The sequence below is a fragment of the Mobula hypostoma genome, chromosome 6, assembly GCF_963921235.1.
Source record: "Mobula hypostoma chromosome 6, sMobHyp1.1, whole genome shotgun sequence".
Lineage (NCBI taxonomy): Eukaryota > Metazoa > Chordata > Chondrichthyes > Myliobatiformes > Myliobatidae > Mobula > Mobula hypostoma.
The window spans coordinates 164,154,628-164,177,722 of NC_086102.1; the positions used below are offsets into that span (position 1 = coordinate 164,154,628).

Here is a 23,095-nt window from a genome sequence, read left to right on the forward strand (position 1 = left end):
ATCACACTATATAAAACCAGTTTATTAAGATGTTGCTTTCATTCTTTAGCTGTTGTGATCAATCAAGGAAGGCACACTGTGATCTATCAAGTATGCAGAGAATCTGAATGCTCTGCACTTTGCTTGGATGGTTAATATCTTGGGCTTATATTACGTTCTTCAAATAACTAGCTACACATTCACAGATGTATTTTTTATAGAGGAAGAAAGCCTAAATTTGCATTGATTCTCCTTAAAGCTTATGACTTGCAAGTTTAAAACTAGAATTACTGCAGATCAAATAAATGTCAAGCATTTTTCTCAACACTTAACAAAAATGCATCACAAAATAAAAGCTACTGTGACCAATATAACTCGAAGAATCCTAAAGGACTATCTGTCATACACAAGCAATGTATTAGCTGTCAAGTTGTTTTCATAACATTCAGTAAATAGTGGATGAACAAGAGGAAATTATATCTGTGCGCATTCAGCAAAAACAAGAAACCTCGATGTGGTCAAACTTCATAATTCCAATTAGTTTAAGAATTATGCCAGAGCAAGTCAAGACCAGCATACTGTGTATAAACTCAATGTCATTGCATTATTGCCATTTTTAAAATATACTGCAACTGAAGTCAATAATCATTTCATTTTTGTCACAGTTTCTTTGGTACTTCCCACTTTATATCTCAATATTCTCCCACTTTCTCCTCGTTATAATTACCTCTCATGTGAAATTCTTATTCTTAAATCTGTGATCTTTCTGATTTCCACTTCTGTTCCAGCTCCAAACTGCTTGTCCGAATTTCAGCCTGTTATTCAACTAGTAGTCAAATCTTAAATTGCCATTCTTTAAATTTTCTCCCTAAAGCCTCCCATCTCCTTCTCCTTTAAGACCCTCCATAAAATTAATCTTTTGCAAGAGCTGTGTTCTCATCAGTGGAAGACTTAAAAGACCCTTTGTCAGAATTGGGAAGGAGAGAAAATAATCTTGTTAATCTCTCCTTCACAGTTCTTTTGAAAGGCCTTCAGTCCAAAATGTTAACTCTGCTGCTCTTCCCACAGATACAGCCTAAACTGCTGAGTATTTCTAATGTTTATTTTTGATTTCCAGCACTGCAGTTTTGTGTTTGAGTTTCAAGGTTTTGGTCTCCCTGTTCTCATCTCCCATTTAACTGACTTTACCAAAAAAAAAATGCAAAAATGTTTTTTTCAAGATTGGAAGTTATAATTGTTATTTCCTCTGCTTTCAGTTCAACTAAAAAAGCCACTATATTTCTATTATTTACTTTGAATTTCCATGTCCCATAATCACTACAGTTCTACCAGTATTCCTGGCTATCACTCACGGAGGGAACGCCCACCTCAAATTATTTCGTTAAACAAATCTACCATCATTTATGGCGAACAGAATTTAGTGGAATCAAAAATATATTCTGCTCTGTATATCTGTATATTCTGGTGAATTTACAGTATTTGTGGCTTCACTATGTCCCACTTAAAAAATATCCTGCATAAACACAATTTAAAATGTATGTAGTACATGTTGTGGCAATTTGCATTCTACAAAATCCTCAAACCAGGCTGTTTGTCATCAAGCTACTGCACAATTTCTTGATTAATTGAACCTACCAGTTGGAGTTCCACTGCAGGCGGAAGATGATGGTGTAACTGGTGGTGTGCCTGGAAACGCTGAGGTCCCATTGCCAGGGTGAGGTGATACAGGCATGCCTCCTCTTCCCACAGGACTAGAAAGAGCTGGTGTTAATTTGGCCTGATGTCTTTTTCTCATTTGTTCCCGCTCACGGCGAGCAGCTTCAGTCATAAACCTGAATAAATTCAGGAATATAAATTGCAATGAGGTTACTGAGCTTGGCGAGCAGATATACATTCAAAGATACTTCCATCCCAATTGTTGCTGGTCACTTCTAATATTCAAATTGAGGTTAAACACAGAGATGTTTCATGGGAGGGAGACAATCTAGCTTTATTCACCTAATTTGTGGATCGGTACATACAAGTCACAAAAAAAAATCATTCTAAATACCTTCAATTATTCACAACAATCCTAATGGATAAACAACTATTAATCCTTGAGGACAAAAATTCACAAGTTTTAGCTAACACTGCAGCTTGAATAACTGGATCACAAAAGCAAACATCAAAACTCAATCCTTTTTTGAAGTTTGGCTGAGAATGTTTGCTTTTTTGACAACAGAAATTAATATGTTTTCTGATCCAGTCTATTTTGATTGGAAGTTTAAACTGTTAGATCCTTGCTAGAGAAAAAAATACTTAAGGGTTTACGCTGAGTTGGCATTTTTGTATTGATTTTATCATACACAGGTATTATGATTTATGGAGCGACCATGTCAGTTTAACAAGCTGAAGGACACACAATATCTCCAACATCATTAAAATTCAAAAGCCTCTAGAGCTAACTTGGTACACACTATAGCTGGACAGCAAGGTCCCTGGGCATTGGGAATATTACAATTTCCCTTGGTAAACTTAAAATAAATAAGAATAAAAAATTGCTCTTAGTTTAAAAAGTACAAAGCAGGATGACAATTGTTATTTGTTGAGATCCCTTACCTGTAAGAGCCTTTAAAAACAAAGGAATTTTTATTGCAAAAAGCCATCAATGAAAAAACTAAACAAAAGCCCAATCAGCGATATATTAGACTCCTAAGGGTTGTTGTGAAGAATGGAAAATTTGCAATTAATTTATTCAGTAGTAGCAGTTTAGTAAGGTTGAGTGGCTTGCACAGCGTTACAGGATAAGGATATAACTTTCAACGTAGAGTCACAAAAATGCTTTACCGAGTAAGGATTACCAAGTTCTTTTCTTAAAGTCACCATAATGTTCCACATCGGTTTTTACAATTTTGCTGTTCCACAGTTACAATGAATTGAATGATCTTTATTGTCATTCTACATAAGTACAATGAAACTCTGTTTGGCTTCCTCTCAGGCAATTAAATAAAGCGGTAGATAAAAACAAGACAGTAATAGAAAAACAGTATTAAATAGATAAGTAGCAGAAAATAAGTTGCAGCAGCACCAGAATTATACCAGAATCCAAAATTATTCATATTGGATTTTTATTCCAGATTACTTAGTGAACTAAATTTAAATTCCCCAAATGCCATGGTGTGATTTGAATTTATGTTTCTGAATCATTTGTCCAGTCCTGTGAATTATCAGCAAAGCAATTTAATCTGTATAGTGCTTAACTGTCACTGAGTCAAAATTCTGGAATTTTTTGACAATATAGAAATGCCTTTATCAGAATTTCAGTTCATCAAGAAAGTGTCTCACAACAACCTTCTCAAGAGCTATTAAGTTTGGGCATTAAACCCTGACCATGCTAGTTATGCCCACATCCTATCCATAAATTAATAAAATGAGAACAATCTAGTAATACAAGAGGCTCTGCAGATGCTGGAAATCCAGAGCAATACACACAAAATGCTGGAGGAACTCAGCAAGTTGGGCAGTATCTACGGGAAGGAATGAGCAGTCAACATTTCAGGTTGAGGCAATTCCTCAGGACTAGAAAGGAAGGGGAAAGGAGACAGAACAAGAAGGTGAGTGGTTGGGGAAGGAGTACAAGCTGGCAGGTGAGGAGGAAGATGGGTGGGTGGGGGAAGAAAGATGAAGTGAGAAGCTGAGTGGCGATAGGTGGAAGGTGTTTACAGCTGAAGGAGGAGGGATAGGATAGCCGAGGACAAAGGATCATGGGAGAAAGGGAAGAAGGAAGGGCACCAGAGCAAGGTGTTGGGCAGGTGAGGATAAGAGAAGGGGTAAGAGGGGAGCCAGAATGGGGAATAGAAAAAGAGAGGGAAAGGGGAGAGAAATTACCAGAAATTTGATGTTCAAGCCTTCAGGTTGGAAGCCACCCAGACAGAATATGAGGTGTTACTTCTCCAACCTGAGGATGGCAATATGAGACAGAAGAGGAGGTCATTGACTGACATGTCAGAATGGTAGTGGGAGGTCAAATTAAAATGAGAGGCCACTGGAAATCACACCTTTTGTGACAGACGGAGCAAAGATGCTAGACAAAATGGTCCCCCAATCTACATCAGGTTCACTCAATGTAAAGGAGGCCACACTGGGAGGACCAGATACAATAGATACCCACTGCAGACTCACAGGGTGAAGTGCCACCTCACCTGGAAGCCCTGTTTGAGGCCCTGAATGGTGGTGAGGGAGGAGGTATAGGGGCAAGTATAGCACTTGTCCCAGTTGCAGGGGTAAATGCCAGGAGGGAGATAAGTGGAAAGGGATGAGTGGATAAGGGAGTTGCATTGAGAACGATCTGAGCAAAGAGCGGGAGGAGAAGGGTAAAATGTGTTTGGTGGTAGGATCCTGTTGAATATGCGGAGAATGATGTGCTGGATGCAGAGGCTCTTGGGTTGGTAGGTAAGAACAGGGGAATCTCCATCCCTTTTATGGTGGTGGGAAGATGGGCTAAGGGTGGATATGTGGGAAATGGAGAAGATGCAGGTGAGGGCAGCAACAATGTTAGAGGGAGGGAAAACCAATTCTTTGGAGGAGGAGGACATCTCAGATGTTGTGGAATAGAAGGCCCCATCCTGATAACAGATGCAGCAGAGTCAAAGGAATTGAGAAAAAGAATAGCAGTCTTACAAGCGACAGAGTGGGAAGAGGTATAGTCAAGATAGCCGGGAGAGTTAGCACCTTTATAAAAGATAGTCGTAGACAGCCTGTCTCAAAAGATGGAGACAGAGAGATTGAGAAAGGTGAGACAGGTACCAGACATGGGTCAAGTAGATTTGAGAGCAGGGTACAAGGTGGGGGCAATGTTGATAAAATTAACAAGCTCAGTACTAGTGTAGGTAAACAGCACCAATGCAGTCACTGACATACTGTAGAAAGAAATGGGGAGCCTTAATAGTTTAGGCTTGGTACATGGACTGTGCCACATAGCTGCAAGAAGGCAGGCATAACTGGGGCCCTTCGGTTTGGAGAAAGTGGGACAAGCTGAAAGAGAAGTTGTTGAGGGTAAGAACTAGTTCGCCAGATGGAGGGAAGTGATGGTGGAGAGAAACTGGTTAGATCTATTATCCAGAAAGAAGCAGAGAGCTTCAAGACCTTTCTGATGGGGGATAGAAGTGTATAGGGACAGGCCAACCATAGTGAAAAGCAGGTGATCAGAGACAGGGAATTTGAAGTGATTGGAGAGACTGAAAGCATGTGAAGTGTTACAGATGTAGGTGGGAACAAATTGAACCATGTGAGTTGATGAATGCGAACACAGGTTCAGGCAGAAACAATAGGCAGAAGTGGACATTCAAGTCTGTGGATCTTGGGTAAGAGGTAGAAAGAAACAGTGCAGGATAAGGGAACTATAAGCTTGTGGCAAAGGATGGAAGATCAAGTTATTTTTCTACCATCTTGTAAAATTATACTTAGAGGTTTATAATGCTTTTGGATGTATGTGTCAGTGAGAATTAAAAGTGGTCTACTTTGCTTCCAGATTAAACTATCAGATTTTAAAGATGAATATAACATTTGCAAACAAGAATGGCAGAATGGAAACAGTACAGATAGAAAAGCAGGAGGTCCTAGCTGTCTTGAGGAAAATTAAAGTGGATAAATCCCCGGGACCTGACAGAGTGTTCCCTCGGACCTTGAAGGAGACTAGTGTTGAAATTGCAGGGGCCCTGGCTGAAATATTTAAAATGTCGCTGTCTACAGGTGAGGTGCCAGAGGATTGGAGAGTGGCTCATGTGGTTCCGTTGTTTAAAAAAGGATCAAAAAGTAATCCGGGAAATTATAGGCCAGTAAGTTTAACGTCGGTAGTAGGTAAGTTATTGGAAGGAGTACTAAAAGACAGAATCTACAAGCATTTGGATAGACTGGGACTTATTAGGGAGAGTCAACATGGCTTTGTGCATGGTAGGTCATGTTTGACCAATCTATTGGGAGTTTTTCGAGGAGGTTACCAGGAAAGTGGATGAAGGGAAGGCAGTGGATATTGTCTACATGGACTTCAGTAAGGCCTTTGACAAGGTCCCGCATGGGAGGTTAGTTAGGAAAATTCAGTCGCTAGGTATACATGGAGAGGTGGTAAATTGGATTAGACATTGGCTCGATGGAAGAAGCCAGAGAGTGGTGGTAGAGAATTGCTTCTCTGAGTGGAGCCTGTGACTAGTGGTGTGCCACAGGGATCAGTGCTGGGTCCATTGTTATTTGTCATCTATATCAATGATCTGGATAATAATGTGGTAAATTGGATCAGCAAGTTTGCTGATGATACAAAGATTGGAGGTGTAGTAGACAGTGAGGAAGGTTTTCAGAGCCTGCAGAGGGACTTGGACCAGCTGGAAAAATGGGCTAAAAAATGGCAGATGGAGTTTAATACTGACAAGTGTGAGGTATTGCACGTTGGAAGGACAAACCAACGTAGAACATACAGGGTTAATGTAAGGCACTGAGGAGTGCAGTGGAACAGAGGGATCTGGGAATACAGATACAAAATTCCCTAAAAGTGGCGTCACAGGTAGATAGGGCCGTAAAGAGAGCTTTTGGTACATTGGCCTTTATTAATCAAAGTATTGAGTATAAGAGCTGGAATGTTATGATGAGGTTGTATAAGGCATTGGTGAGGCCGAATCTGGAGTATTGTGTTCAGTTTTGGTCACCAAATTACAGGAAGGATATAAATAAGGTTGAAAGAGTGCAGAGAAGGTTTACAAGGATGTTGCTGGGACTTGAGAAACTCAGTTACAGAGAAAGGTTGAATAGGGTTGAATAGGTTGGGACTTCATTCCCTGGAGCGTAGAAGAATGAGGGGAGATTTGATAGAGGTATATAAAATTATGATGGGTATAGATAGAGTGAATGTAAGCAGGCTTTTCCCACTGAGGCAAGGGGAGAAAAAACCAGAGGACATGGGTTTAGGGTGAGGGGGGAAAAGTTTAAAGGGAACATTAGGGGGGGCTTCTTCACACAGAGAGTGGTGGGAGTATGGAATGAGCTGCCAGACGAGGTGGTAAATACGAGTTCTTTTTTAACATTTAAGAATAAATTTGACAGATACATGGATGGGAGGTGTATGGAGGGATATGGTCCGTGTGCAGGTCAGTGGGACTAGGCAGAAAATGGTTCGGCACAGCCAAGAAGGGCCAAAAGGCCTGTTTCTGTGCTGTAGTTTCTATGGTTTCCATGGTAATTTGATAAGATTTGGAAATGATAAAAGAATTAATACTGGCAATATCCAGAGGTGATAAGAGAGCTTAAGGTTAAGGAACCCTTAGGGAACAGTGATCACAATATGACCGAGTTCACATTGAAATTTGAGAGGGAAAAATAAAATCCAATGTGTCAGTATTTCAGTGGAATAAAGGAAATTATAATGGCATGAGAAGGGAACTGGCCAAAGTTGACTGGAAAGGGACACCAGCAGGAAGAACAAAAGAGCAGCAGTTGATGGAGTTTCTGTGAAAAATGAGGGAAGTGAAAGACAGATATATTCCAAATAAGAAGAAATTTTCAAAGGGAAGAAGGACACTATCGTGGCTGACAAGTGAAGTTAGAGCCAAAGTAAAAGCAAAAGAGAGGGCATACAAGGCAGCCAGAGCTAGTGTGAATACAGAGGATTGGGAAGCTTTTAAAAACTTGCAGAACGAAACTAAGAAGGTCATTAGGAAGGAAAAGATGAATTATGAAAGGAAGCTGGCGACTAATATCAAAGAAGATACTAAAAGCTTTTTTAAGTATATAAAGGGTAAAAGAGAGTCAAGGGTAGATATAGGACCAATACAAAATGAGGTGAAGATATTGTAATGAGAGATGCAGAGATGGCAGAGGAACTGAACGTGTATTTTACATCAGTCTTCACAGTGCAAGACCTCTGCAGTATAGCAGACATTCAAGAGTGTCAGGTAGGTGAAGTTTGCGCAGTGAAAATTGCGACTAAGAAGGTGTTCAGGAAGCTTAATGGTCTGAGGGTGGATAAATCTCCTGGACTTAATGGAATGCACCCTCGAGTTCTGAAGGAAGTAGCTGGAGAGATTGCAGAGGCATCAACGATAATCTTTCAAGAATCGATAGATTCTGACATTGTACCAGATGGCTGGAAAATTGCAAATGTTACTCCGCTATTTAAGAAGGGTGGGAGGCAGCAGAAAGGAAACTACAGACCTGTTAGCCTGACATCAGTGGTTGGGAAGTTGTTGGAATTGATTGCTAGGGATGAGATTACGGAGTACCTGGAGGCACATGACAACATAAGCCAAAGCCAGCATGGTTTCCTGAAAGGAAAATCCTGCCTGACAAATCTACTGCAATTCTTTGAGGAAATTATAAGCAGGGTAGACAAAGGAGATACAGTAGACGTGGTGTACTTGGATTTTCAGAAGGCGTTTGACAAGGTGCCGCACATGAGGCAGCTTAGCAAGGTAACAGCCCATGGAATTATAGGGAAGTTACTCGCATGGGTGGAGTATTGGTTGGTCGGCAGAAAATAGAGAGTGGGAATAAAGGGATCTTACTCTGGTTGGCTGCCAGTTACCAGTGGTGTTCCAGAGGGGTCGGTGTTGGGACCACTGCTTCTTACGATGTACTTCTATGATCTGGACTACGGTATTAATGGATTTGTGGCTAAATTTGCCGATGATACAAAGATAGGTGGAGGAGCAGGTAGTGTTGAGGAAACAGAGAGCCTGCAGAGAGACTTAGATAGTTTAGGGGAACGGGCAAAGAAGTGCCAAATGAAATACAATGTTGGAAAGTATATGGTCATGCACTTTGGTGGAAGAAATAAACGGGCAGACTATTATTGAGATGGGGAGAGAATTCAAAATGCAGAGATGCAAAGGGACTTGGGAGTCCTTGTGCAAGATACCCTAAAGGTTAACCTCCAGGTTGAACAGATTGTGAAGAAGGTGAATGCAATGTTGGCATTCATTTCCAGAGGTATAGAATACAAGAGCAGGGATGTGATGTTAAGGCTCCATAAAGCACTCGTGAGACTACACTTGGAGTATTGCGTGCAGTATTGGGCTCCTTATTTTAGAAAGGATATACTGACATTGGAGAGGGTTCGGAGAAGATTTACAAGAATGATTCCAGGAATGAAAGGGTTACTGTATGAGGAACGTCTGGCAGCTCTTGGACTGTATTCCCTGGAGTTCAGAAGAATGAGGAGGGGCTCTCATAGAAACATTCTGAATGTCAAAAGGCCTGAACAGATTAGAAATGGCAAAGTTATTTCCTATGGTAGGGCATTCTAGGACAAGAAGGCACAACTTCAGGATTGAAAGGGTGTCCTTTTAGAGCTGAGGTGCGAAGAAATTACCTTAGTCAGAGGGTGGTAAATCTGTGAAATTTGTTGCCACGAGTGGCTGTGGAGGCCAAGTCATTGAGTGTATTTAAGGCAGAGATAGATAGGTTCTTGATTAGCCAGGGCATCAAAGGGTACAGGGTGAAGGCAGGGGAATGGGGACGACTGGAAAAATTGGATCAGCCCATGACTGAATGGCAGAGCAGACTCGATGGGCCGAATAGCCAACTTCTGCTCCAATATCTTATGGTCTTACTATCTTCTGGTGACACTACTGGTGAAATCTGACTGGACAGAATGTGGGTGAAGGAGTTTTAGTTGGTTTGATATTGGGCATAGTTTGGAAAACCAAGAAGTCAGCAGTAATGCAGTAAAACTGAAGTTATTAATTCCATAGAAAAAGGTTACAGGAGCAAAGGAGAGGAAGTGAAGAAAGTAAGCAACGCTGTGGCAATTCCATATGCCATCCTGACCACCCTATCACCTTGCTCAGCAACTTTGAGGGATCTATGGCTATGGATCCTAAGGTCCCTCTATTCTACCACACTGTTACGAATCCTGCAATTAACCCTGTATTCTGCCATCAAGTCCATCCTTCCAAAGTGAATCACTTCACACTTTATCAGATTGAATTGCATCTGCCACTTATCAGCCCAGCTCTGCATCCTATCAATATCTCTTCTCCACTATCTACAGCACCATCAACCTTCAGGTTTGTTCAGGTTCAGTTTTCTCACTGACCATTCTGTTAAATAAAATGTCATAACTAATATTATCAAAAAGGATGCCAAAGATTAAGATAATTTCCATGGTCACCATTAGATAAATAAATCCAAAGCTGGTCTTATTCTATTCAAGCTCAACTACTGACAAGCACTTCATTTCGAGAACCTTGAAAACGCTATGTTGTGCAGTGCAGTGGCGCAAGGGAGTTGGAAGCTACTAGTTCTTCCTCCTAAGCAACACGCACAAAATGCTGGAGGAACTCAGCATGCCAGGCAGCATCTGTGGAAAAGAGTAAACAGTCGATGTTTCAAGCGGAGAACCTTCATCAGGACTGGAAAAAGGAGATGGGGAGTCAGAGTAAGGAGGTGGGGGAGGGGAGGAAGAAGTACAAGGTGGTAGGCGATGGGTGAAACTGGGAGAGGAAGAGGGATGAGACTCCAAAAGAGAGTTGCAGTGTAAGTTGCCACTATGCTTAGCTACTGGCAGAAAATATATACTGTGGTTATTCTCAGTGGCCAGTCAGTTACAGTACTTGCAACAGCGTTGGATACAACATTAAAGCTAATAAGCTTCCACCTGTATTTTGCTAATCAACCCACATTTGAATACATAACTGCAAAACTGAAATGTCACAACTAAAGGCATGCTTCTTAGATCCCATTCGCACTAGCATATCCAACAAACAACTGGTAAAAGATGGCAACATTTACTCCATTACATCCCTTTGTATTGAATTTGCAAAAAAAAGGCACCCAGGTATAATTTTAGTAATATAACTTTCTCAACAGATGGAAAATGACTTTGATGCCTAAACTTTAAAGACAAATAATGCTCTAAAAATGTAAACAAATTTCTTTAGATCAAGTTAATTTTTAGAAGTAAAGCTTGAGAATGACAGAAAAATGAGAAAAAGAAGGGAAATAAATGAAAATGGACATTTCATTTTTAAAAGAACTGTTTTCTTCTACAGCTGCTCATCTTTTAGGCACCGTATTTCCAAAAGAGCAAATTAGCACTGTAAACATTGAAATCAGATTTTTCAAATTTCAACCTATTGCCCGAATTCTCTTCGATCTTGGTTTAATCTCATTTCATCAATAATGTACACTTATTATAGGGTTCTGACAGCAAGCTACTGCTTTTGATAAATTATACATCTCAAACCAGATTTAAAATTTGAAGCCCAAGTGCTAATTATCTATACAGCCCTAGTTAATAACGAGACTTCTTGTTGAGTATCTGATCACAGCATGGGCATCATTTGTCAAGGATGCTCAAGTCTACCTTAGAGACCAGCTATAGCAATTCTCCCATGCCTACCATATGTAAAATTGGGATCTTTGTTTCTATAATAACCTTTTATTAGGGAACTGACATAATGATTAAGTTCACTGAAAACACATAGAATGAATTAGACGATTACCCTTGCTGCTTTAAGCTACTCTGAATTGCAACAAGCCAAAATAATTAATATTGAATTTTAATTTGATGTGTTCCACATTTAAACCCCAATTTGCAAAGTACACCTGGAAAGCTGCCACTGTTCAATTGCAGTTTAAGCTGATGAAAGAAAGGCTCCTGCAGTTTGAAGTGCACAAACATATAAAGCATGATGTTTCCTCTATGGAGAAAATAGTATTGAAAAAGTAATTAAAATACTGACTTTACAATTTTGTCACAACACACACACACACTTTTTAAAAAAAGTCACTGGATTTAAATAAACAGGTTACAGACCATTTTTGAGTATATTTAGCAAAATAAAACCTGTTCCCCTGTAAAACCTGGTCCTGATGAAAGGCCTCAGCCCGAAATGTTGACTGTTTACTCTTTTCCAGAGATACTACCAGGCCAGCATTTTGTGTGGGTTACTTGGATTTCCACTAACTGCAGATTTTGTCATGCTTCTGTCCCCCTATTTACTGGATATGACTGAATTGATGATTTGATTAAATCAGTGCGCCAAATTGTCACAGAGTCGATTTTTGAATGGATAATAAAAACTATCTCACTATTTGCCACCCCTTTTTACACTACTTATTTAATGCATATATATTGTAATTTATCATGTTTTTATAATGTATTGCACTGTACTGCTGCAGCAAACAACAAATTTCATGACATAGCCAGTGATATCAAACCTGATTCTAATTCTGTGCTGACCATGACTGAAAGTTATGAAGGCATGCAGCCATTCTCATGAATTCTCATACACCTGATACATCTGTCACTCCATGCTGCTGCTGGACTCCAAAGTAAAAAAACAGAGAACTTGAGGCCCTCTTCATTTCCATGGGGTTTCTCAACTTGGCAGAAGAGAGACTGTTTCACTGATTTGTAAATATTTTAATATGATTTAATTAAGTTGTGTTTTAATAATGAAATGTATCTAAGATAGTTTTCTAAATAAATGTGTAAAGGAACTGTATACAGAAAGGGTTATTTAAGGGCAAAGTTTAGGTCTTTTATGCAATGTGAAGGGATTATTGATTATCTTATTGTAAAAAATCTTTAGGAAAAAGCAAACATAGCCTAAATTTTATCATGAGTTTGAAAGTGATGTAGTTTAATCAGAAACAAGGCTCTTAAATTTAAACAAGAAAAAACTTATTTTACATGAAAAAGTTATCTGTTTTTTGTTATCTGCTCCCAAGACCTTGTTATTTTTTTTTAGTTATGATATGGTCTTTGCAACTTTGAAGTGAAGCAGCAGCAAAGCTAACCTGAATAGGTAGCTGTGCGATAGAGTCAAAGGCATTCACGTCAAAGACAGTTCAGGAAGTCTTCAATTGTTTCTTCTTACAGGGATGGCTGTCTATTTGACCCTGAAGAGATGTCTCCCCCCACCCCCCCTAACCCATTCTTTGCTTTCACTACGGTGGACCCTTTGGTCTTTAGATCATAGAAACATAGAAAACATACAGCACAATACAGGCCCTTCGGCCCACAAATCTGTGCCGAACTTGTCCCTACCTTAGAACTACCTAGGCTTAACCATAGCCCTCTATTTTTCTAAGCTCCATGTAGCCAGCCAGGAGTCTCTTAAAAGACCCTAACATTTCTGCCTCCACCACCATAACCCCATTCCACACACTCACCACTCTTTGCGTAAAAAATTTACCCCTGACATCTCCTCTGTACCTACTTCCAAGCACCTTAAAACTATGCCCTCTCGTGCTAGCCATTTCAGCCCTGGGAAAAAGCCTCTGACTATCCACATGATCAATGCCTCTCATTATCTTGTTTACACCTCTGTCAGGCCACCTCTCATCCTCCGTCGCTCCAAGGAGAAAAGGCCGAGTTCTCATAAGGCATACTCCCCAATCCAGGCAACATCCTTGTAAATCTCCTCTGTACCCTTTCTATGGCTTCTACTTCCTTCCTGTAGTGAGGCGACCAGAACTGAGCACAGTACTCCAAGTGGAGTCTGACCAGGGTCCTATATAGCTGCAACATTATCTCTTGGCTCTTAAACTCAATCCCACGATTGATGAAGGCCAATGCACTGTATGCCTTCTTAACCACAGAGTCAACCTGCGCAGCTGCTTTGAGTGTCCTATGAACTCGGACCCCAAGATCCCTCTGATCCTCCACACTCCCAAGAGTCTTACCATTAATACTATATTCTGCCATCATATTTGACCTAACAAAATGAACCACCTCACACTTATCTGCGTTGAACTCCATCTGCCACTTCTCAGCCCAGTTTTGCATCCTATCAATGTCTCATTGTAACCTCTGACAGCCCTCCACACTATCCACAACACCTCCAACCTTTGTGTCATCAGCAAATTTACTAACCCATCCTTCCACTTCCTCATCCAGGTCATTTATAAAAATCACAAAGAGTAGGGGTCCCAGAACAGATCCCCGAGGCACACCACTGGTGACCGACCTCCATGCCTTCTGTGGGCAAGCCAGTTCTGGATCCACAAAGCAATGTCCCCTTGGATCCCATGCCTCCTTACTTTCTCAATAAGCCTTGCATGTGGTACCTTATCAAATGCCTTGCTAAAATCCATATACACTACATCTACAGCTCTACCTTCATCAATGAGCTTAGTCACGTATCTACGGCTCTACCTTCATCAACGTGCTTAGTCAAGTATCTACGGCTCTACCTTCATCAACGTGCTTAGTCACGTATCAACAGCTCTACCTTCATCAACGTGCTTAGTCACGTATCAACGGCTCTACCTTCATCAACGTGCTCAGTCAAGTATCTACGGCTCTACCTTCATCAACGTGCTTAGTCAAGTATCTACGGCTCTACCTTCATCAACGTGCTTAGTCACGTATCTACGGCTCTACCTTCATCAATGTGCTTAGTCACGTATCTACGGCTCTACCTTCATCAACGTGCTCAGTCAAGTATCTACGGCTCTACCTTCATCAACGTGCTTAGTCAAGTATCTACGGCTCTACCTTCATCAACGTGCTTAGTCACGTATCTACGGCTCTACCTTCATCAACGTGCTTAGTCATAGTTGGCTTTCCTTGCCCTTGAGAAAAGCTATGCCTTATATTTACAATGAATTAGCTCCTGATCATTATCTTAAAATCAGCCTTGGGACTTTACGATAAAAAAACATTTTGTGGGTGCAAAATATGGGGGATTTCAGTGCAGTCCATAAGCTGTGGACGCCATGCGGCTTCTGCAAGCTGTACAATGACAGATTATCCACAAGCTAGTGGATGAGAACAAATACTCCATTACTTATGTGGGGCTTCTAAGAGCTTTAACTTTATTTTTTTTGCGGTACAATTTTTCTAATGTTTTGAGGGCCAGGTCACTGGACTTATTGTAACAAATTTGGAAGTATTTAATCCAGCAGTCATTGCTACTTATCATGGGGATGTGATGCAGGCAGCTTCATAGTTTCTTGGTCGGACAATGATACATTCTATCATCTGCCAACACTCGGATCAGGAGGCCATAACACCTTGTGTTTGTCCAACTGATGAAACAGGGTGCTTATTACGACAAAATCATTCTCCAAACATAATGTCAAGAACAGATTCCCACAGGAGTTAGCCTTCCTTGCTAATCCTGCCAACCCAGCAGAATCTGGTGAAGAAGTCACCCAGGAGGTCCTGTCGTCTGCCTTGGAATGTGCACCAGGAACTTTTCCAAGGTCAATGTACAAGTCCTTCTTGGCCTCCTCTTAGGCTTCTAGGGTTGGAGCGTCAGCACTGATGACCATAATGTATTGTTTTCATGTTAGACTGAGCTCATGGGTCAGGAAGTGTTCAAAAATTCCTCAAGGGAAGTTATTGCACATCACATTGGTAGCACTCATATCAACAGTGATGAAATACTTTGAGAGGTTGCTCATCACTAGACTGAACTCCTGCCTCAGCAAGGACCTGGACCCATTGCAATTTGTCCATCGTCACAACAGGTCAACGGCAGATGCAATCTCAATGGCTCTCCACACAGCTTTAGACCACCTGGACAACACAAACACCTGTGTCAGGATGCTGTTCATCGACTTTAGCTCAGCATTTAATACCATCATTCCCACAATCCTGATTGAGAAGTTACAGAAACCGGGCCTCTGTAGCTCCCTCTACAATTGGATCCTCGACTATCATGTTTGCTGTTGTGTGCTGGGGCAGCAGGCTGAGGGTGGCAGACACCAACAGAATCAACAAACTCATTCATAAGGCCAGTGATGTTGTGGGGATGGAACTGGACTCTCTGACAGTGGTGTCTGAAAAGAGGATGCTGTCTAAGTTGCATGCCATCTTGGTCAATGTCTCCCATCCACTACATAATGTACTGGGTGGGCACAAGAGTACATTCAGCCAGAAGCTCATTCCACCAAGATGCAGCACTGAGCGTCACAGGAAGTCATTCCGGCTTGCGGCCATCAAACTTAATAACTCCACCCTTGGAGGGTCAGACACCCTGAGCCAATAGGCTGGTCCTGGACTTATTTCATAATTTACTGGCATAATTTACATATTACTATTTAACTATTTATGGTTCTATTACTATTTATTATTTATGGAGCAACTGTAACAAAAACCAATTTCCCCCGGGATTAATAAAGTATGACTATGACTATGATTATGACTTCCTAACCGGAAGACGACAATCTGTGCGGATTGGTGACAACACATCCTCCTCACTGATGAGCAACACTGGCGCACCTTAGGGGTGTGTGCTTAGCCCACAGCTCTACCCTCTATATACACATGACTGTGTGGCTAGGCATAGCTCAAATACCATCTATAAATTTGCTGATGTGAGAGGGCATACAGGAGTGAGATATGCCAAATAGTGGAATGGTGCCGCAGCAACAACCTGGCATTCAACGTCAGTAAGACGAAAGACCTGATTGTGGACTTCAGGAAGGATAAGACGAAGGAACACATACCAATCCTATAGAGGGATCAGAAGTGGAGAGAGTGAGCAGTTTCAAGTTCTTGGGTGTCAAGATCTCTGAGGATCTAGCCTGGTCCCAACATACCAATGTAGTTATAAAGAAGGCAAGACAGCAGCTATACTTCATTAGGAGTTTGAAGAGATTTGGCATGTCAACAAATACACTCAAAAACTTCTATAGTTGTACCACGGAGAATATTCTGACAGGCTGCATCACTGTCTGGTATGGAGGGGCTACTGCATGGGACCGAAAGAAACTGCAGAGGGTTGTAAATCTAGTCAGTTTCATCTTGGGTACTAGCCTACAAAGTACCCAGGATATCTTCAGGGAGTGGTGTCTCAAAAATGCAGCACTCAGGGCATGCCCTTTCCTCACTGTTACCATCAGGTAGGAGCTACAGAAGCCTGAAGGCACACACTCAGTGATTCAGGAACAGCTTCTTCCCCTCTGCCACCTGATTCCTAAATGAACATTGAATCCTTGGATACTACCTCACTTTTTTAAATATACAGTATTTCTGTTTTTTTGCATTTCTAAAAAATCTATTCAATATACATATACTGTAATTGATTTACTTGTTTATTTATTATTATTATTTTATTTTCTCTTCTAGATTATGTATTGCATTGAACTGCTGCTGCTAAGTTAACAAATTTCACGTCACATGCCAGTGATAATAAACCTGATTCTGATATTGAGAAACCAGATTAGCTCATTCTTTGCACTGTTCACTTTGTAAAGGTGTTCCTCTTCCAGTCCGATCCTCTTATACATGTTCTATCCACCGTCTTGTTTCTTGGACAGACATTTTCCTACTTGTTGTGAATTAGCACTATAGCAATGTCAACATTATCTACCCTCTGGCTAACGAAATTCCTCATCTCTGTTCTAAATGGACGTTCCTCTATTCTGAGGCTGCTTCCTCTGGTCCTAAACTCCTCAGCTATAGGAAATATCCCCTCTACAACCACTCTATCAAGGCCATTCAATCTTTGATAGGCTTCAATGAGATCCCCCCCTTCATTCTTCTAAACTCCAGTGACTACAGGCCCAGAGCCATCAAACCCTCCTCATACGTTAACCCTTCCATTCCCAGAATCATTCTTGTGAACCTCCTCTGCACCCTCACCAACATTAGAACATCTTGTCTTAGACAAGTGAACAAAAAGTACTCACAATACTCATTAGAATTAATTTAAATCTTACATACATCCCACAACCTGTGGGAATAAAAATATTTGCGTTATGACTCCGTTGCATACATACATACATATATGTGAATTTAAAAGTCTAATAGTTTGTAGAAAGAAGCTGTCTTGTAGCTTGTTGGTCCTAGCTTTAAAGCTGTGGTACCGTTTGCCAGACGGAAGTAGATGAAACAGTTTATGGTTGGAGAGACTGGTGTCCCTGATGATCTTCCAGGACCTTCTTTCTGCACCTGCTGCTATAAATGTCTTCAATGGGGGGGAAGTTCCTATCCAGTGCAGTCTGACGCCAATGCTTTATGAAGCCCCAGCATTACATCCTTGCTTTTATATTCTAGTCCTCTTGAAATTAAAGGCATTTCTCTTTCTTACCACTGACTCAGCCTGCAGCTTAACCTTGAGGGAATCCTGCATGAGGAATCCAAAGACCCTTTGCACCTCTGATATTTGAATTATCCCCTCCTTTAGAAAATAGCCTACACCTTTATTCCTTCTATCAAAGTACATGACTCTGGCAGGCTGACCCTGACCTTGCTAAGGTCAGATAGCAACTCTCAGACATTTCTTACTTGTCCCTTAAACAGGGCCCACTAAGAAGCATCAAGTCACTGTCTCCAGCACCATCACTATCCTCATCGACTTTAGAGATCGCCCATCCATTGCCACCAACCTCATAGTTCCTGTACTCATTTCTACCTCTTAACCAAGATCCACAAACCTAACTGTCCTGGTAGGCCCAATGCTTCCGCCTGCTCCTGCCCCACTGAACTTTTGTCTGCATATCTCGACTCCATTTTGTCCCTGTCAGTCCCTTCCTACCTACATCTGTGACACTTCACATGCTCTCCGTCACTTCAATCACTTTCAGTTCCCTGGCTCTAATCATAAACACATGAACTTCTGCGTATGCTGGAAATCCGAAGCAACACAGACAAAATGCTGGAGGAACTTAGCATGTCAGGCAGCATCTATGGAAATGAAGATGCCAGAATGAAAAGGTGGAGGCCAGGGGAAGGAAGATATGCTAGAAGGTGATAGGTGAAGCCATGCAGGTTAGAAAGATGGAGAAGAAGGAATCAGATCGGAGAGGAGAATGGATCATAGGATGAAGGGAAGAAGGAGGATACCCAGGGGGAAGTGATAGGCATGTGAGAAGAGTTATAATAGCCCAGAGTGGGGAATAGAAGAGGGGAGGGGGAAGGTAAAATGTTTTTACTGGAAGGAGAAATCGATATTCTTGCCATCAGATTGGAGGCTACCCAGACGGATTATAAGGTATTGCTCCTCCACCGAGGGTGCCCTCATCTTGGCACAAGAAGATGCCATGGACAGACATGTCAGAAGGGAAACAGGAATGAGAATTAAAATGTTTGGTCACCAGGAAGTTCCGCTTTGGCAGATGGAGCGGAGCTGCTCGACGAAATGGTCCCCCAATTTATGACAAGTCTCACTAATGTAGAGAAGGTCACATTGCGAGAACCAGACACAACAGATGACCCCAGCAGATTCACAGGTGAAATAAGTACTGCTTGGGGCCCTGAATGGAGGTTAGGGAGGAGGTGAATGGGCAGGTGTAGTACTTAGACCGCTTGCAGGAATAAGTGCCAGGAGGAAGGTTAGTGGGGAAGGACAAATGAATAAGGAAATCACGGAGGGAGCGATCCCTGCGGAAAGTGGAGAGAGTGGGGACGTAAAGATAAGTTGAGTGGTGGGACATTTACTGATAGTGGAATGCTGACTTTGGCCTACTTTATCATTGACCTTCAAGTACCCCGAAATATTATCTTTAATAATGGGCTCTGACATCTTCCCAACCACTGGAGTCAGATTAACTTGCCTATAATTTCCTTTCTTCTGCATCCCATCATTCTTATAGAGTGGACACTTGCAATTTTTCAAGCCTCCAAAACCACTTCAGAGTCTGGTGGTTCTTGAAAAATCATTACTAATACATCCACAATCTCTACAGCTACCTCTTTTAGATCCCTGGGGTGTAGTCTATCTGGTCCAGTTGACTTATCAACCTTCAGACCTTTCAGCTTACCTTCTCCTTATTAGTAGCAACTACACTCAACTTCTGCCTCCTGACACACTCAAAATTCTGGCACACTGCTGGTGTCTTCCACAGTGAAGACTGACGCAAAATACTTGTTAAGTTTGTCCGCCATTTCTTTGCTCCCATTACTACTTTTCCAGTGTCATTTTCCAACAGCCTGATATCCACACTTGTCTCTCTTTTACTCTTTATGTCTGAAAAAAAAACTGAGGTATTCTCTTTTATATTATTGGCTTATCTCCATACCTCATCTTTTTTCTCCTTATGGCATTCTTAGCTGTCTTCTGTTGCTTTATAAAAGGTTCCCAATCCTCTTAACTTCCTACTGATTTTTACTATATTATAATCTCTTTCTTTTGCTTTTATGCATCATTCAGGCCTTCTGATTGGGGAACCAAAAGCCCAGGATGAACCATCAGATCCGCAATCTGCTGAGGGCCAGATCAGTGGCATTCAGGTCTAGTAATCAAGTAAAATAGAAGAGATCCAGGTACGATCTCTGGAAAGCTATCTCATGTGTGAAGTGGCAATTCTGGACCAAACTTGAAATACTGAAGAATACTTGACAGCTGTGGAAAGGCTTGAATGCTATTACATCTTACAAAGTGAAACCAAGTGACATAGGTGACAACAAGGCTTCGCTCCCATGAGTTCAATATCTCCTATTCTCACTTTGACCATCAAAGCATGAAGGAAACTTCACTAACTCTCACAGCCCCGAAGAACTTGTGATTTCAGTCTGTGAGACTGATGTGAGAGTATCCTTCAGGAGGGTGAACCCATAGAAAGTATCCGGCCCACATGTGGTACTTGGCTGAGTACAAAAGACCTGTGCTGATCAACTGGCTGAAGTATTCATCGATGTCTTTAACCTTTCAGTTCGGCAGTCTGAGGTACCCACCTGTTTCAATCAAGCTTCAATTGTACTGGTGCCTAATATGAAAATAGTGACCTGCCTCAATGACTACTGTCTGGTAGCACTTACAGTACTTCACTGTGATGAAGTGCTTTGAGAGATTGATGATGAAAATATCAACTTTGTCCTGATGTGTTCCATTAGATGTGCTCCATTTTGCCTAGTGGCACAACAGGTCCACAGTAAATGTAATTTCATTGGCTCTTCACTCAACACGGAAACATCTGGACAGTAAAGGCGCATACTTCACAATACTTCATATTGACTAGACCACAGAATTCAATACTACCATTCCCTCAAAACTAAACAATAAACTTCAAGTCCTTGGCCTCAATACCTCCTTGTTCAATTAGATCGTTGACTTCCTCACTTGTACACCCCAGTCAATTTGTATTGGCAACATCTCCCTCACAATTTCCATCGACACAAATGCACCACAAAGCTGTGTGCTTAGCCTCCCGCTCTACTCATTTTCCACTGTCACTGGCCAAATCAAAGGTGGTGATGAATCCGCATATAGAAGGGAGATTGAAAATCTGGCTGAGTGGTGCCACAACAACCTTTCACTCCATGTCAGCAAAGAGCAAGGATCTGATGACTGATTTCAGGAGGAGGAAAGCAGAGGTCCATGAACCAGTTCTCATCAGAGACAGAGAAGGACAGCAACTTTAAATTCCTCCATGTTATCACTTCAGAGAATCAATCCTGGGCCCAGCATGTAAGTGCCGTTATGAAGTAAGCACAGCAGCATCTCTAACTTTCGGAAAAGTTTACAAAGATTCAGCATGTCATCTAAAAATTTTTAAAACTTCTATAGATTTGTGGTGGAGAACATATTGACTGGCTGCATCATGGCCTGGTATAGAAACACCAATACCCTTGAATGGAAAATCCTATAAAAAAGTAGTGGATACGGCCTAGTCCATTGTGAGTAAAGCCCTCCCCACCACGGAGCACATCTACATGCAGCACTGTTGCAGTAAAGCAGCATCCATTATCAAAGCCTCCTACCATCTAGGCCATGCTCTCTTCTTGCTCCTGCCATCACGAAGATGGCACAGAAGCATCAGGACCCACACCACCAGGTTCAGAAACAGTTATCACTCCTGAACCATCAGGCTCTTGAACCAGTGGAATAACTTCACTCAACTTTACTCATCCCATCACTGACTTGTTCCCACATCCTGCGGACTCACTTTTAAGGACTGCTTATCTCATGTTCTCAATATTTATTGTTATTTCTTTCATTTTTCTTTTGTATTCGCACAGTCTTTTGCACATTGGTTGTTTGTCCATCCTGCTGGGTGCAGTCTTATTGGTTTTATTATGTTACTGTGCATTCCCACAAGAAAATAAATCTTAGGGTTATATATGGTGATATATATTTACATTGATAATAAATTTATTTTGAACCTTATGTTGTTTTTGAGTTCCCTGTTAGCCACAGTTGCATCATTGTCCCTTTAGAATACGTTTTCATCTCCGGGATGTATCTATCCTCCACTTTCTGAATTACTCCCAGAAACTCCAGCCATTGCTATACTGCTATCAACCCTGCTAGTGTTCCTTTCTAATCATTTTTGGCCAGCTCTTCCCTCATGCCCTTTTAATTCCCTTTACTCCACTGTAATACAGTACTAATACATCTGACTTTGGGTCCTCCCTCTCAAAATGAAAGTCAAATTCTGATCATTACCTCCTAAGGGTCCCCTAAAAGAGGTGGCAATAGAGATAGCGAATGCTCTATCATATTCTAAAATTCCACAGAAACGTCAACTGTTCCTGCAGACTAGAGGATAGAAATTATAAGCCCACTATTTTTAAAAAAGCAGGGGGGTTAAAAAAGCAGGAAACTACTAACCTGTACTTTAAAATCAATGGTAGAGAAAAGACTGGAATCTATAAAGAAAGATGCAACTACTGAACATCTTGACAAGAATAATAGAAGTGAGCAGAGCTAACATGGATTTGAGAAACATTATCACTAGACTGGTTCTAGGATGGCAGGCTTGTGATTTAAGAGATTGAATAGTCTAGGTCTATGTTTTCTTGTGTTTAAAAGAATGAGAGGATATCTCACTTAAACATACTAAATTCTAAAGGGCTTAACAAGCTGAGTGTAGGGAGTACATTTCCTTTGAAGAGGAGTCTCTGTCTCTCAGAATAAGGAATAGGCCATTTAGAACTGATGTGAGAAAATTCTTCACGCAGATGGCAATGAGTCTTTGGAATCCTTTGTCTTGGAGGGCCATAAGGCTCAGTTATTGAATTCATTCAAAACCAATCAATAGATTCCAAGGTATTACTGAGTCCATAACCCTCCATTTCCCTTACATCTATCTACCTAACAGTCTTTTAAATAGCCCCCTTTTATCATCTCCTACCACCCACCACTCTCTGTGTAAAAATCCTACCTCTCACACTTCCCCTAAACTTGCATCTGCTCACTTTAAACCGAAGTCCCCTGGTATTGGCTACTGCCATCCTGGAAAAAAAAGGTGC

General features: G+C 41.3%; 1 protein-coding gene across 4 annotated transcripts in view; it reads right to left on the reverse strand.

Moving 5' to 3' along the window:
• Positions 1–23,095, reverse strand: part of LOC134348567 (juxtaposed with another zinc finger protein 1-like) — a 449,355-nt gene that overhangs the window by 280,851 nt on the left and 145,409 nt on the right. For all 4 annotated transcript variants that reach the window (XR_010018451.1, XR_010018449.1, XR_010018450.1 and 1 more), the window contains exon 3: positions 1,615–1,811. Coding sequence is in view for 1 of the 4 variants with exons in the window: in XM_063052131.1 (XP_062908201.1) it covers positions 1,615–1,811 (197 nt within the window). In the remaining 3 variants the exon portion in view is untranslated. The remainder of the gene's footprint in view (positions 1–1,614; positions 1,812–23,095) is intronic.